Source organism: Haliotis asinina, chromosome 12 (assembly GCF_037392515.1).
Source record: "Haliotis asinina isolate JCU_RB_2024 chromosome 12, JCU_Hal_asi_v2, whole genome shotgun sequence".
NCBI lineage: Eukaryota > Metazoa > Mollusca > Gastropoda > Lepetellida > Haliotidae > Haliotis > Haliotis asinina.
In genome coordinates, this window is record NC_090291.1 from 17,208,561 (window position 1) to 17,221,903 (window position 13,343).

General features: G+C 35.1%; 1 protein-coding gene across 7 annotated transcripts in view; it reads right to left on the bottom strand.

Annotated features, from left to right (window-relative positions):
* LOC137257702 (WD repeat-containing protein 7-like) overlaps positions 1–13,343 on the bottom strand; it is a 56,932-nt gene that overhangs the window by 38,006 nt on the left and 5,583 nt on the right. For 2 of the 7 annotated variants that reach the window (XM_067795090.1, XM_067795089.1), the window contains exons 6-10: positions 13,040–13,107; positions 12,045–12,161; positions 9,040–9,090; positions 4,474–4,619; positions 247–273 (exon numbers count right to left, since the gene is read on the bottom strand). In XM_067795090.1, coding sequence (XP_067651191.1) covers positions 247–273; positions 4,474–4,619; positions 9,040–9,090; positions 12,045–12,161; positions 13,040–13,107 — 409 coding nt within the window. The remainder of the gene's footprint in view (positions 1–246; positions 274–4,473; positions 4,620–9,039; positions 9,091–12,044; positions 12,162–13,039; positions 13,108–13,343) is intronic. The other 5 variants (XM_067795094.1, XM_067795092.1, XM_067795095.1 and 2 more) reach the window with 3 other exon arrangements.

The following is a 13,343-nucleotide window of genomic DNA, read 5'->3' on the forward strand; positions in this document are numbered from 1 at the left end:
ATCAATTGAGCTAACTGAAGCTTCTTCAAAAGACCACTACCACAATAATTCAGCATGAATTTAGAGTTACATATAGATACCATATCTTGATGTTTCTATCATTAAATGTGGGGGCAGAGTCTATTTACAAAACTTCAGTTGGCTCATAACTGAAAGAAAGAACGGGTAGCTCAGTTCCAGTAGCTCAGTTCTATCCAGCTAGCGATAATTAATTCCTCTGGACTTTCTCAGGACTCACGTACTTACTCAGAACTTACAGACTGTGGCCTTGACCTTGAGTTGCAAGAAAGTCACAGTTAGTAACGTATAACCCTACCCAAATCTTGTTTGTGCGAATGATGACATGCAACAATGGCCATGGTGGCTGGGAAGATTCTACAGACGAGTTTCACAAACTTTTATGCAGATGGTTTCAAACAAATGGACATGATTATCTGAATTCTAAATATTCAAATCAATCAGTTTGACAAAGACCCAATATTTCCCATTATCAATAAAAGGACACAAATATTTGCAATATAAATATTCGTATCAAACAGTTTGACTTATGATGACTAATATCTTCCCATTATCAATAAATTCACATGATAGTCTGAATTCTAAATACTCAAACCAATCAGTTTGACATAATGACCAATTATTTCCCATTAGCAATACTAAGGACACTTCACAAACCATACTGATTGAAAATAATGACAGCACTGCAGCTGCATACAAGGAAGAAAGGTAAAGCATTTCCTGGACAAACGGTTAGTCCCTGAATAATATATAAGTGTGTGTGTGTATGTGTGTGCGTGCGTGCGTGCGCGCGCGAGAAAGTGAGTGAAAGAGTGTGTGTGTGAGAGAGAGAGAGAGAGAGAGAGAGAGTGTGTGTGTTACACTGTGTATACATAAATACTGATGTTAACAAACTTAAATTGAAAAGGAGGCCCAGTGAGCTGGGTGAGACAGACTAGACATTACGCACTAACAACTGTGATTGTTTTCATAGTAAGGCTGCTGATGATTAGAAGCAGACAGATTCATTATGGCAAGCAAATGTTTGATAACAACTTTCTGAAATAAAATCTGGGTACAAAGGCTAGATCATAACATATGAATCATTTGTCTGAAAATTTAGTTCACATGCATTGATTTGAACACATAGGCATAAGCAGCAATAAAACTTGTAACACAAATATAATTAACCTAAAAGAACATTAAACGTAGACCTTGTCACTAACTTTATCATTAACAGCGAGTATTTTTTATGTTGTTTTTTCAAACATGCTTCAACAACTAAAGTGACTGTTAAAGGGATTTTTACTGTAGATAACAACAAAAACAGGTTTTTAGACACATAAGAGAGTTGTTTGGGCACTCAAAAGAACACATGACAAGAAAGTCTGAAAAAATAAATTAAAAAAACTGAACTTCAGCATACACAATACAGCTTACACATACAAAAGAGAATGTCTGTCTTCAAAAAATGTATGACAACACAGTTGTAGAAATATAAAGTCCAAAGACAGTTTACATTCCTTACCTTGTGACTGCCTTTCCTTTCAGGAGACTAGTGTTCACAAAGAAAATTAGTGGGATTTAGTATCTATCACGTGGAGAGCTAGAAAACCATTCCTTTCACACTTTCTCCAAGGATGAGAATGACCTGCTGTGGCATTTTACAAATGAAATGTTCTCACATGAGCCAACTTGCACAAAGCAACTGTAGAGCTATGACCATGGTATGTTTGAGTTAGAAGATAAACATCATGTGCTGACCAATTTCCGGGTGTTATTGAGTATTTGAAGCCCGTGAATACATTTGGAACCGACGGTATGTTTGAGTTCCCCTTGAATAGCTGGAAGTTCTAAATATTCTCTTCAGCAACTGCCACACTGCAGCTCAATCCAGTCAACATTAGATCTTTCACTTCAATACAATGCCCTTCCGCATGAAGATCTGAAGACTACTTTTCAGAAGATGTAAACAAACTTCAACCAGCAAATCAAAATTGAAGATATTTGAGTTCTTGAGCAGTCTTTACTGTAAGGCAACTTTCTAAAACAAATTGACTGCATTTCTCAACCTCAATTAGAATATTGTAATTGTGTCAAAGGATACTGCCAAAGATATAGTGCATCCTCAATAGTTAATCCTCCAAGAACATGTATATCCACAATAATAAAATCATGGCTCTGTGGTTTTGCATTCAGGCTTTTTCAGCTTTAGAGAAAACACTTTTTTCACCTCAATTCTTTGCTCATTTGTATTGAGGATTTAGATGTCTCACATTCATTGACTGAAATGCAAGTTCACCTGATGAAAGTGAGTATTTTACACTGCTTTTAGCAATATGCCACCAATATCATGGCGAGCGAGACCAGAAATAGGCTTCCCACACTGCACTTTTGAATGTAATCAAACCTCTCTTTGGGCATGATGGGTAAATGATTTAACCACTAGGATACCCCAATCTAATGAAAAGCGTCCTCAGATCTTAACACAAAGGGGATCATATCAAAGTAAAATATCCTATTTAATGACCTGTCAGCAGGCAGTAAGTGTAGAATTACATTAAGTAACTTACAAGTTGATACCATGACAGACGATCTGTGGAATTGCACTACTACAACACACAAACAGAGCGTCACACGGTGTAATGACCTGGTCATCATTTCTTGTTTCAAACAATAAGACAGGTATACTGGGAGGTTTTGACAGTCATAGCACTACAACTGCTGCATGCAAGCCTGCTTCAGAGTCAGAATATGAAGTGCTACGATGTAATTTGGTGATGTATTGCTACCAGTGCAACAGGGACTGTGAGAGTGTGCTGTGATTCAGTGGGGTTGACCTTGTTAGTATTTTTTCCATTCATACCAAGACTACATTACACTGGAAATATCAGTGAATAATACTTTCAATGAACTGACAGACAATTTTCTTATGTAAGATTCAGTAGAACAAGGTTATAATAACACTAACTTACAAACATTTCTAAAGAACATTAAGAAAGACTGTCTTTAATATGCGTTCAATACTAAATACATGCAAAGTTGGCATTTGCAAGTGGATTGGAAAAATGTAAAAAGATCATAAAAACAAATGTTCCTTACAAGAGTGACCAACTCTTTACACCTTTCCACTAAATTCTTTTTTTTTCAAACACACCTTTCTTAAAAGCAAAAGTTCTTCAGTGACTATTTCAATTTATGCCAAAAACTTTGAAATACAACTGTAACCATGGCTGATAGCATCATTTCAAGTAGCTATGTACAGACTTTTACTTGATTTAGGCTAGGGACAGGCAGCAAAAGCCACAGGGTGGTGCTTCATAAAACTACCAATAATATATTGTGTAAATCTGAGTACCAAATATGTCCACCATCTCCAGCAGAAGCTGGATAAGACTGCTCATAAAGATTTCATTAAAAAATACATGGTAAGCCATACCAATCTCTTGCATACCAACAGCAAATGATATCTATAGTGAAGAATCCCATAAGGCAGACAAGGTTTCGGATTTACCAACTACAGGCAAAATGGATGTAACAAACTCATGTCAACTGCTCTAAGATGATTGCTATAACCAATTTCTACTGTCACTGTTTGTCACCATGAAGAAGTTATGTGTTACAAATCTTAAATCTTCTTTATCCAGACTCACAGCATATAATGACCATAAACAATTCATCCAAAAACTTACACATAAGAATTTAAGCATGAGATAAATTATCAGCATGCACTTTTTAAAACAAACCAAACTAAACAAATTGCAAAGCGACACAAAAACATTCTACACCAAAACAGGCCACAGAAGGGAATGGCAGCTACATGCTTTCATTTCTTCTTCACATTGTTTTTAGAAAATCCCACTTCTTAGACTTATGAGATTTTCAACAATCTTAACCTAATTGAGCACAAATGCAGCTTGTATTTTGGTATATTAATAATTATCTTTTTTTAAACTAAACTACAGTCTATAACAAATGTACAAAAGTTCACACTAAATTGTTGGTTTTTATTCAGAAATTTAACATCAATCCATCACTACCATATATCCCCAGGTGTTTGTAAAACTGACAAAAAAGATCCTTCTTAAACTACACTGAGCCAGACAAACTGGTTTTCACAAAAAAAATTAATGTGATAAAACCAAATTCAAATGTCACTGAAACTGAAGACAATTTTAAAAATATCTCTGGTCTGTTGCATAAACTTCCAGCTTTTACAGCAAATGACCACATACTACCTGATAATTAACCCAACAATGTAGCATCTTACACAATGACCTCATTTTTAACCGTCATCAAAACAAAAGCCCTTATTCTCCTTATCCCCCTCCATCTGATAAAAGACCAAAGATGCAACACGGATGAAACAGATATATAACACACAATACATCACACAACTGACTCCTGAAATAAAATGCCTATCCACCATCTTGAGAAATACAAATATGGGAAATATCATTTTTATTCCATACTCACTTGGTAGGTAGCTTGTAGAGATACCCCTTGCCATCATTGCTCCATACAATGACACGATCCACACTGATGAAGTCGCCTCCTGCCCATCGTTCACCAACTCGGTTTGACTCGGAACACAACAAGGTGAAATCCCCTGCATCGTATATCTACAATGGATGACAGGTTTGCAACTACAGTCATAGGATATAAGTATTCGTCAGTTGGCAAAATTCTCATAGACTTGCATGTTACTTTAGTGTAGCTGTAATAATTTTCATCAATTCAGTTTTTGTGATTAAGCTGTCAAATTTTGATGGTTGTTACGAAATTGTCTTGGTCACAGATACATAATTTACATGTAATGTTTCTTCAAGTATTTTCTGCACTACAGTTACATGGGCAACATGTATACAACCATGTGTATTCTTTCCCCACAGAATGTCATGTTAAGAATTGTCATCACTATGAGATGCATCAATCAAAATGTCATTCTTGAAATACTGAATGGAAAATAAAACATAAATGACGTCTTTGCAGCTGAGCTGATTCATGACAATTGTGCAAAATATGAACATGATGACGTGAAAAATAAATTCAAGACAATTTTTACTAGCTGCAAGAAATTAACATGTAAGTATATGGAAATTATGCAAAGCGATGAATACAGCTGGAGTGGGCATCCTGCTGTATCACAATAAACCGTTACCAACACCAACATGACACATTATGCAGAATTTCATCAGGTTTACAACCCAAATATTGGTTAATGTTAATGAATGGCTCTTACAACTAGCTTAGTGCTAAGAGAGCTTCAAAAAGCTAGGCCCAGGCTAATATATGTAAAGTGCCAACGAAACTTTTTCTTAATTTTGTATAATGGTAGAAAAAAATATAGTTTCATGATCTTGTACACATAGCAGAAAATCTTCAAGCTTGAAAATGTAAGACTTGCTACATACAATTTTGACATTTAAATAATTTCAAGCTTTTTTCACTTGTACCAAAAATATGTTGTGTGAAGTGGCCCCATGTGTCATTGGAAACTGTACGAGTGGTATCAGCATCCATGTCCCAAAGTCACCTCAACACAGTCAACTCTGTTGACCCACACAGCTGAATTACAAACCCCATACAAAATGTGCAGAGGCTGCAATACTGACCAATATACATGAAAAAAATACTTGTCACATTAACCTTTGAGACACAAATACATAATAGCATAGCATTTATGAACACAAAGAAATACATTCACATACAATGAATCTGGTTAATTTGTTACAATATGATTAGACAAATTCATTTTTAAAACAAATATATCAAAAAGAAAACAGCTGGCGTATGATGAGACACTGTCCAAAATACAAAATTTGTAACTATGGTTTCACAAGCCTGCAAATCACTGTAGTCATCCTACTCAACTACCATGCACATGCATGAGTTAAATCATCAGTTATTCAATTATTAATCAATAAATATTGATGTGGGATATGTTTTTACAATTTCTTGCATCATTAAATAGCATTAAAACAGAAAAGCATGAGCTATAGCGGTTGATCTGTTGTGAACAATTCTACAGTAAAACAAAAAGTTGTGAGACACAGGAATTGTGTCTTGGTTATTGCCAAGGTAATAAACACTCAAATATTGGTTTGGTAGAAATTGTGTAATTGAAACAAAATCAAAAGAAGGAAGCAGTTTGAGGCAAGACTATCCAAGCTGTTTTTCATGTGTACAGCGATTTCTGAACCACTTCTTTCATACTTTTCATACAATTCTTATTCCAAAAATTACACCTTTCTGCATCCAAATATGACACACTTTCTTTTGATCATGTCAGGTCAATATTTTAGTAAGCCAGTCAGTATCAATGTGTGTTAATATCATATAAAAAAATATAGCATACAGAATATTACATCGGACCTTAGCAAAGATTTTAGTTTCATGCCACTTTAAGCAATATTCCAGCAATATTACAGTGGCGGACACCAGAAATGGGCTTCACACATTGTACCCATGTGGGGAATAGAACCCAGGTATTTGGAGTGACGAGAAAACGTTTTAACCACGAGGCTACCCCTCAAATGCTAATAGGCTATACACAAATATACATAGTGTCAAATGGAAACAAAAGACTTTGTATATAAGACAGGTTTATCAATTTGTTAACAAATATATTTTAATCAGAAAATCTAAACAGGAGATAATTTTAAGAGAGAGGCTATATTATCAGCTGGTTATGTGAAAATTAACTTCAGACAGATGGGATTTACAGGATTTTAAAGAAAACACACATTACTTCATATTATTACCAAACTATTTGCATATACTAAGTCTTTCATGCATGTTCAAAAATGCTTATATACAAAATATCAGCAAGTGAGCATGTTAGAAAATGTCAGTGCCACACTGAGCTGGTTGTTCCATAAATGTCAGAACCACATAGATCTGGGTCTTTTATTGATCGGCTATCGTTTATGTAACGGTATAAACATGATAATGAGGTCCATTCCAGAGTAGGCAGCGGCCATACAAGTGTATACAGAATATCACTTAACAATAGCTCAGTTCTTAAACTACAGTGATTCAGAACTGTCATATGTAAGTAATCTCTCTGTGATCAAATCTATTTTTACTATTGAATAGAAATGTACCTTGGCTTATTTTCACACATCCATCAGCTTAGGTGACAAAGTGAGTTGAAGAAGTAACGACTTGTAGAAATATTCCATGCGATAGTGGAATACCAGAAATGGAATGTGAGATATGTACTCCATGAACTCCATGACTGGTGACTCCAATACAACCCCACCACCACCTCCTACTTGATGATAGTAATCTCTACGGAAATCCCAATTCACTCAATATCCAGTTTAACAACATGGAATTGACTTTTGGTTTCCAATGTCTATTAAATTGATGCAAAATACTTAAAATACTTTTGTAAAGGAAATCAGGTATACTAGCTACTGAGTGTGCTTTCCTTCATAGAATTCAGTTCACTTAAGTGAATGTGAATTATGTTAAATAGACACAAAATCTGGTTCAGTGCAAAAAGTGGTAAAGAAGGAAAATCCCCCATAGCTCTTTCGAAAACTTTACTGGATTTACCGACTTGTGCCAATAATCTCAACACAACCTGCAAGAAAATCGCATGAACATGCTCCTATATAAAACTGAAATGCCCACAGAATGGTGATCAAAAGAAATATGCCCTGACAATATGCTCAAGTGATTCTCATACAGAAAGTGATTACCTGCATCAGTACAGTTTCAACAAGACATCTTGAGTACCTGTAAAATGCCTGTTGATCTGCTTTTACTACTCATTTAAGCTTTCGAACAAATTGTGATAAAAAGCAACAAAACCTTTAAAGGGATAAATAGAATATCCCGAGGGGCACAGAACCAAATCTACACATACAATGTACAGCACTTGGATGCAACATAATCATCTATCTAAAAAAGATACTCAGTACAAAATGCTAACTCCAAATTAGTGTTACCAAAATTCTGACACTAGTGGTCCTGATGCAGCAAAACTGATTTGAATCCTATCCTTGTCATGTCAAACACTGTTTTGGAGAGGGTGAACAGTTAATCAAAATGGTTTACTCAAGCATCTCTTTTCAACCTGAAAGTTCCTTTCTAAATATCAGAATCAAATGTGTGGTGTGCATGGTTGAGAGTTATAGAATTTATTATTCCCACTCACTATTCAGCAAACCTCATGACTTATAGAGCATAATATGAAAAGTACCCGCAGAAATCAAGAAAGCAAATCTCCAATCTCACAAAATAGAATGACATGGCAGTAGTCATAGTAACACTCCAAGCAAATAACTCCCTTTTGCTTTTTTTTAAATAATGTAAACATTTAGTTTTCAATGGGATATAAATTCAATAGTTCTATGGTCATCTGATAGGCTTGATCAAAACAGATTATTAATGGTAGAGATTGGAGGTCCAGAGTTTCTTGTAAATATGCAAAATTGTGACAGCTTTGGAAAACACCCTGAGATTGTTTGGTCTGTATTATCGTGAATGTTTTTGCCAACCAAACACAGTTTTTGGATGAGTGAAGCAAAAGTAAACCATGCAGGAGAAGCATATGGTATTATTCCTTTTGAAGTTACCATGGTTACACAGTACTTCTATCTGTGCCTGCCGGATCAATGCCTAGCTGCTGCTGTTGCATTACAGATATTCACAAATACTAGAATTCTTCCCTCACATACTCAGTTGATATGATTCCTTATTTCCACACAATCAAAGTTACATATTTTTACAGAAAAAAAATTTTTTTCATAAAATATTTTCATCATCAAGCAATGAAAACTGAAAACTTCCAAATTCATTTCAATGGTATTCTTATTCTAAATCCAATTTCTCATTTACTAAGCATCATTCCCATAAAGCATTTAAATATGCAAAGTATCCTAGGATGTATTTGTGAACATTTGTAATAGGAGGTGTACATAAAGAATTAGACATAGAAACTAGGAAATACTAAGCAACTGAAACCAAACATTATGTTAGGTGAAATGTACACTACTGATGGTACTAGATCTAGGCTGCAAACGATCTTACCCGATTTCCATGGTGACGAGGACTCTCAGATTGGGGGTTATAATTATACACCTTGAAAAGTGATATAGAAGCGATCAAGTCAGGCATGATGTTACCATTTGCTTCAAGATTGGACAAGTAGTACTCGAAGTGACAATTACATACCGATCATGAAGATACATCTGTAGTTACTCCTTGAGATACCTGGGTTAGGAAAGGTCTGTTGCTTGTAATAAAAGACGACTAAACTGGGCAGGGATTTGAGGACTTGTGATCTATGATGTGATTCCATGTCATCGTGCCTGACAGTCTGGGTACTGTCAGAGCTCAATTTCAGAAACGTTAACCTACTTGCACCAGGTGCAACCTAAGATGAAAACCTAGCTGCACCAGTCAAATTCCATTTGCACCGCTTTTATTACAATTTGTAGATGCAATCATTTAGATGTTTTATTCAGAAGTTTTCCCATTCTTAAACTGGTGCAAGTTATACTAATACCTAGGTTGCACACTGTAATATTGGATTGCACCATTGCAAGTAACAAAGCACTAAATGGAACTGCTCATGACATCAATCAATGGATTATCGGCCAAGACTGGGTCACTAACTAACTGATGTGACAAGGCAAGAACTTTGCTGTCAGATACACATAAATAGGTAGATATTTTATTCAACAGACCCCCAATTTTAACAAAATATTTTCATCATCAAGCAATGGACACTGAAAACTTACAACAAAGGTCATAAAGGCCACAAACACTTTTTTCACTGGTACATGTTGATGGTACGAGTTAGTGAATGAGGTGTTATGCTACTCCATAATCGAGCTATGTCATGGGGGAGGGGGACACCAAGCAAGGGCTTCACACAGTTTACCCACATGGGAACCTTCACGTCAGTACATAGTTTGTAAGTTAAAGGTGAATTACAGTAAGCCAAACATGTAACGATCATACTGGACTAAGTATATGTGTTTTTCACTAACAAGGTTGCTGGGTACAATTACCATGAATTTGAAACAGAAAACACTTCATCAGATTTAGTGATCTCTTAAAAGTCAAAGGTCTTTGTGTGGATAGTAGATAGATGGGAGTTTTAACACCATACAATAAAAAAAATATGTAAACTAATACCCAACTTCTGCAAATATTTAATCAACTTTTATGATACATTTTTCTACCTTGAAGTCACTCAGAACTGTTTTTGTTTACAGTACCCTGAATCTTGGTATTGAAATTAACTTGGCAAATTAACCGGACATGGAATCTCAAATGTCATTAATCATGCTAGCTACTACGCTGGAAGTGCATCACCTGACTTAAAGTGAATTCATCAGTAGCAACAGTTACATCTGAACATTGTACAGGGAAAATAGTCTTGTCTTTCTGTGAAGTACAAGTACAACATGACACAAATGGTAACACCCTTCCTCCTAATGAGTAGAGAACTGAATAACATCTACAATGAGACATGACACGGGGTATTACAGTGAACAATGTGGGTGAAGTAAGTACAAAGTCCACTAGGGATTCAATATACTGACAGAAACAAATAAAGGAACACACTCAAATTTAGGTGTTCCTATAATATTTTCCAATTTTCATCGCCACCTTTGAACAGAGCTGTGGGAGAAAATCTGAGAATAGATAAAGCAACACTGCCATGAACTGATGTTCCCTTATCTGTTTCCTTCAGTATAGTTGGGATGGAGAAGGATGAACTACACATAATAAACAAACAGATGACCACCTATAAATACAAACATATTAGCATGATAAAAAAATGTATCTAAAATGTATGCTCTATATATCTATATTATGGATATTATCAAGACAGAACAAAATATCCAAAATAATCATACATTTTCATCAGTTAATAATCATGACAATGTCACTGGCATGTTTCAGCACAAAAACTGACATGGACTGATATCTAGGAACATTGTCAAATGATATAGTCAAGTTTCGAGCTGTCTTTGAACATAATTTGATAAAAAGATTAAACACTGTTATATCTGGCCGAGTCTCTGAAGCTTCATTTAGTTTCTAAAGACTCTTGATAAAAGTCAAATTCTGTGTTAATATCTGTAAAAATTGAAAATTGTATGAACTTAAGTGGATAACAAACAGCTTAACACTTTTTAATAAAAAAACCCTAATTATTCTCCGAAAAAATCCATTCTGTAAGTTCTATTTTGAACATTATGATGACACACCTACTGGTATACATGTGTATCACATCAAACAAAACAACAAACTTAGATGTTGTATCACAATTAGAAACGTCAATGATCAGATTTCATTGACAAGAAAGTTCTTCACTTTATGCTGTTACTGACGAATGTCAAACATTACTTGACCACAGTGAAAAACTGCTGACATCCTGTGATCACAATCAGTTTATAACATGTTTAAGAAACCTTAGATCTAGATACTACTGAGGAAGACTAAAAAGGCATTCTCAAGCATGATCTTTATCATCTTTATGCAGACAAATGCACTTTAAGGAAAAAGAAAAATAATTTAGAAAGAATGAAAGTGAACTATCTATTATTTTCCTTTTGGAAAAAGGCATGCTTGACCAATAACAACAAGACAGGGAAACATTCACAAAACAGTTACCATGGCTACATACACAAATAGTCACATAACATCTGAATAAATTGTCACATTGGACTTCAATAACCAATCCACTGGGAAAGACCTCTTATGAAAGATACAGGTCAGATCCGTGTTTCCTAAAGACATTATAAAAATACTTATTCAGGTAGGTAGTATTTTGAAATAGTGACTGTTTTGTTTAAACCTGAGGATGATATGACTGGAAAGATGTTAATAAAATGATTAAACATCTTCTGTTAGTATAGAGGAAATGCCAAGTTTACTGAGTGTAAAATCTATAATGAACAGAAGAAAAATTGTGAACATCATTAATAAGCTTTCTATGGACATTGAGGGATGGGACGTTGGGAACAATGAATTGCGAGAAAGTAATATAACTGCCATGGCAACAGAATGTGATTTACCTGCCAGTACTTGGAACAGACGATGAGGACAGTTCGCTGGTTGTATGGGCAACATGTTAAAGTTTGAGCATTCAGACAGCGTATCTGCTTTGATTCATCCTCATAGACGGACTTTGTCTGTAATTAAAGTTGAAGGATGATATTAAAACAGCAAGTGTAATTCATGCCATTAACACAACATACTCTGTGAATATACTAAAGGGAGAATCAACTGCTCTCCAGCTCAACTGAGTGTCCTTAAAATATTTTCAACTGAAACATGACTGGACTGAACAGGCTGAACAGGACTCACTTGCACAAAGTGATCTTAGCACTACAATGATTATAACATCCATTCTCCTAGTAGTCCTACACAGACTAGGATAGTTGTAGCGCTAAGGTCAGTTTTGGTCTGGGACTACTTTTTTTTTTTTTTAAAAAAAGATTATTATTGAGACAACTCCATGTGAGCACTTTAAGGGGTAGCAACTATGCTTGTCGTAAGAAGTGACTAATGGGATCTGGTGGTCAGCCTCGCTGGCTTGGTTGACACATGTCATCAGTTGCCATTTGTGCAGATTGATGCTCATGTTGTTGATCACTGGATTCTCTCTTGTCCAGACATGATAAATTACTGACCACTGCCATATAGCTGGAATATTGCTGAGTGTGGGGTAAAACTAAACTCACTCACACATTCACTTTAAGTGGAAATGGCAAAAAAAACAAAAACACTAAGAATGACGCTTTACACCAAGTTAAAATGGATGTCAAATTCTATACTGATGTCTGTCTTCTTAATGGCTCAGAAACAGCAACATATCTCATGTAGTGTGATTCACAATTTTTAAGTAAGTATACAGGACTGTGATATGTCATATACAACATGGCAACCAACTGTAATTACATCACATCACATAGAAAATCAAAGTTAAGAAACAACATAAAAAGAACAGTATCAATTAACACACTTAACTTACGATAAGCTAATTCTTGATGAGAAACAATTCTCTTACCTTTGGTTCAGATGTCAGTGTCCATACTTTGACAGTTCCAGAGTTAGATACAGCAAGCACAACATCATCTGGAAATATCGTAAATGTCATTGTCATATCCAGGCTATGCAATTGTAATTCGAGTAAGCACAATGTGGTGCTGTGATTGACATATACATGTGGTCACTAACTTAAAAAAATGTGATATTAACCATACTAAACCATACTGTTACTAACATCAGGTGAAAACATGAAAGAGTCAATATAAATATTTATATAAAAAAGTACCCAAAATTAAATACTAGTTTGGGATGGCAGACTGTAA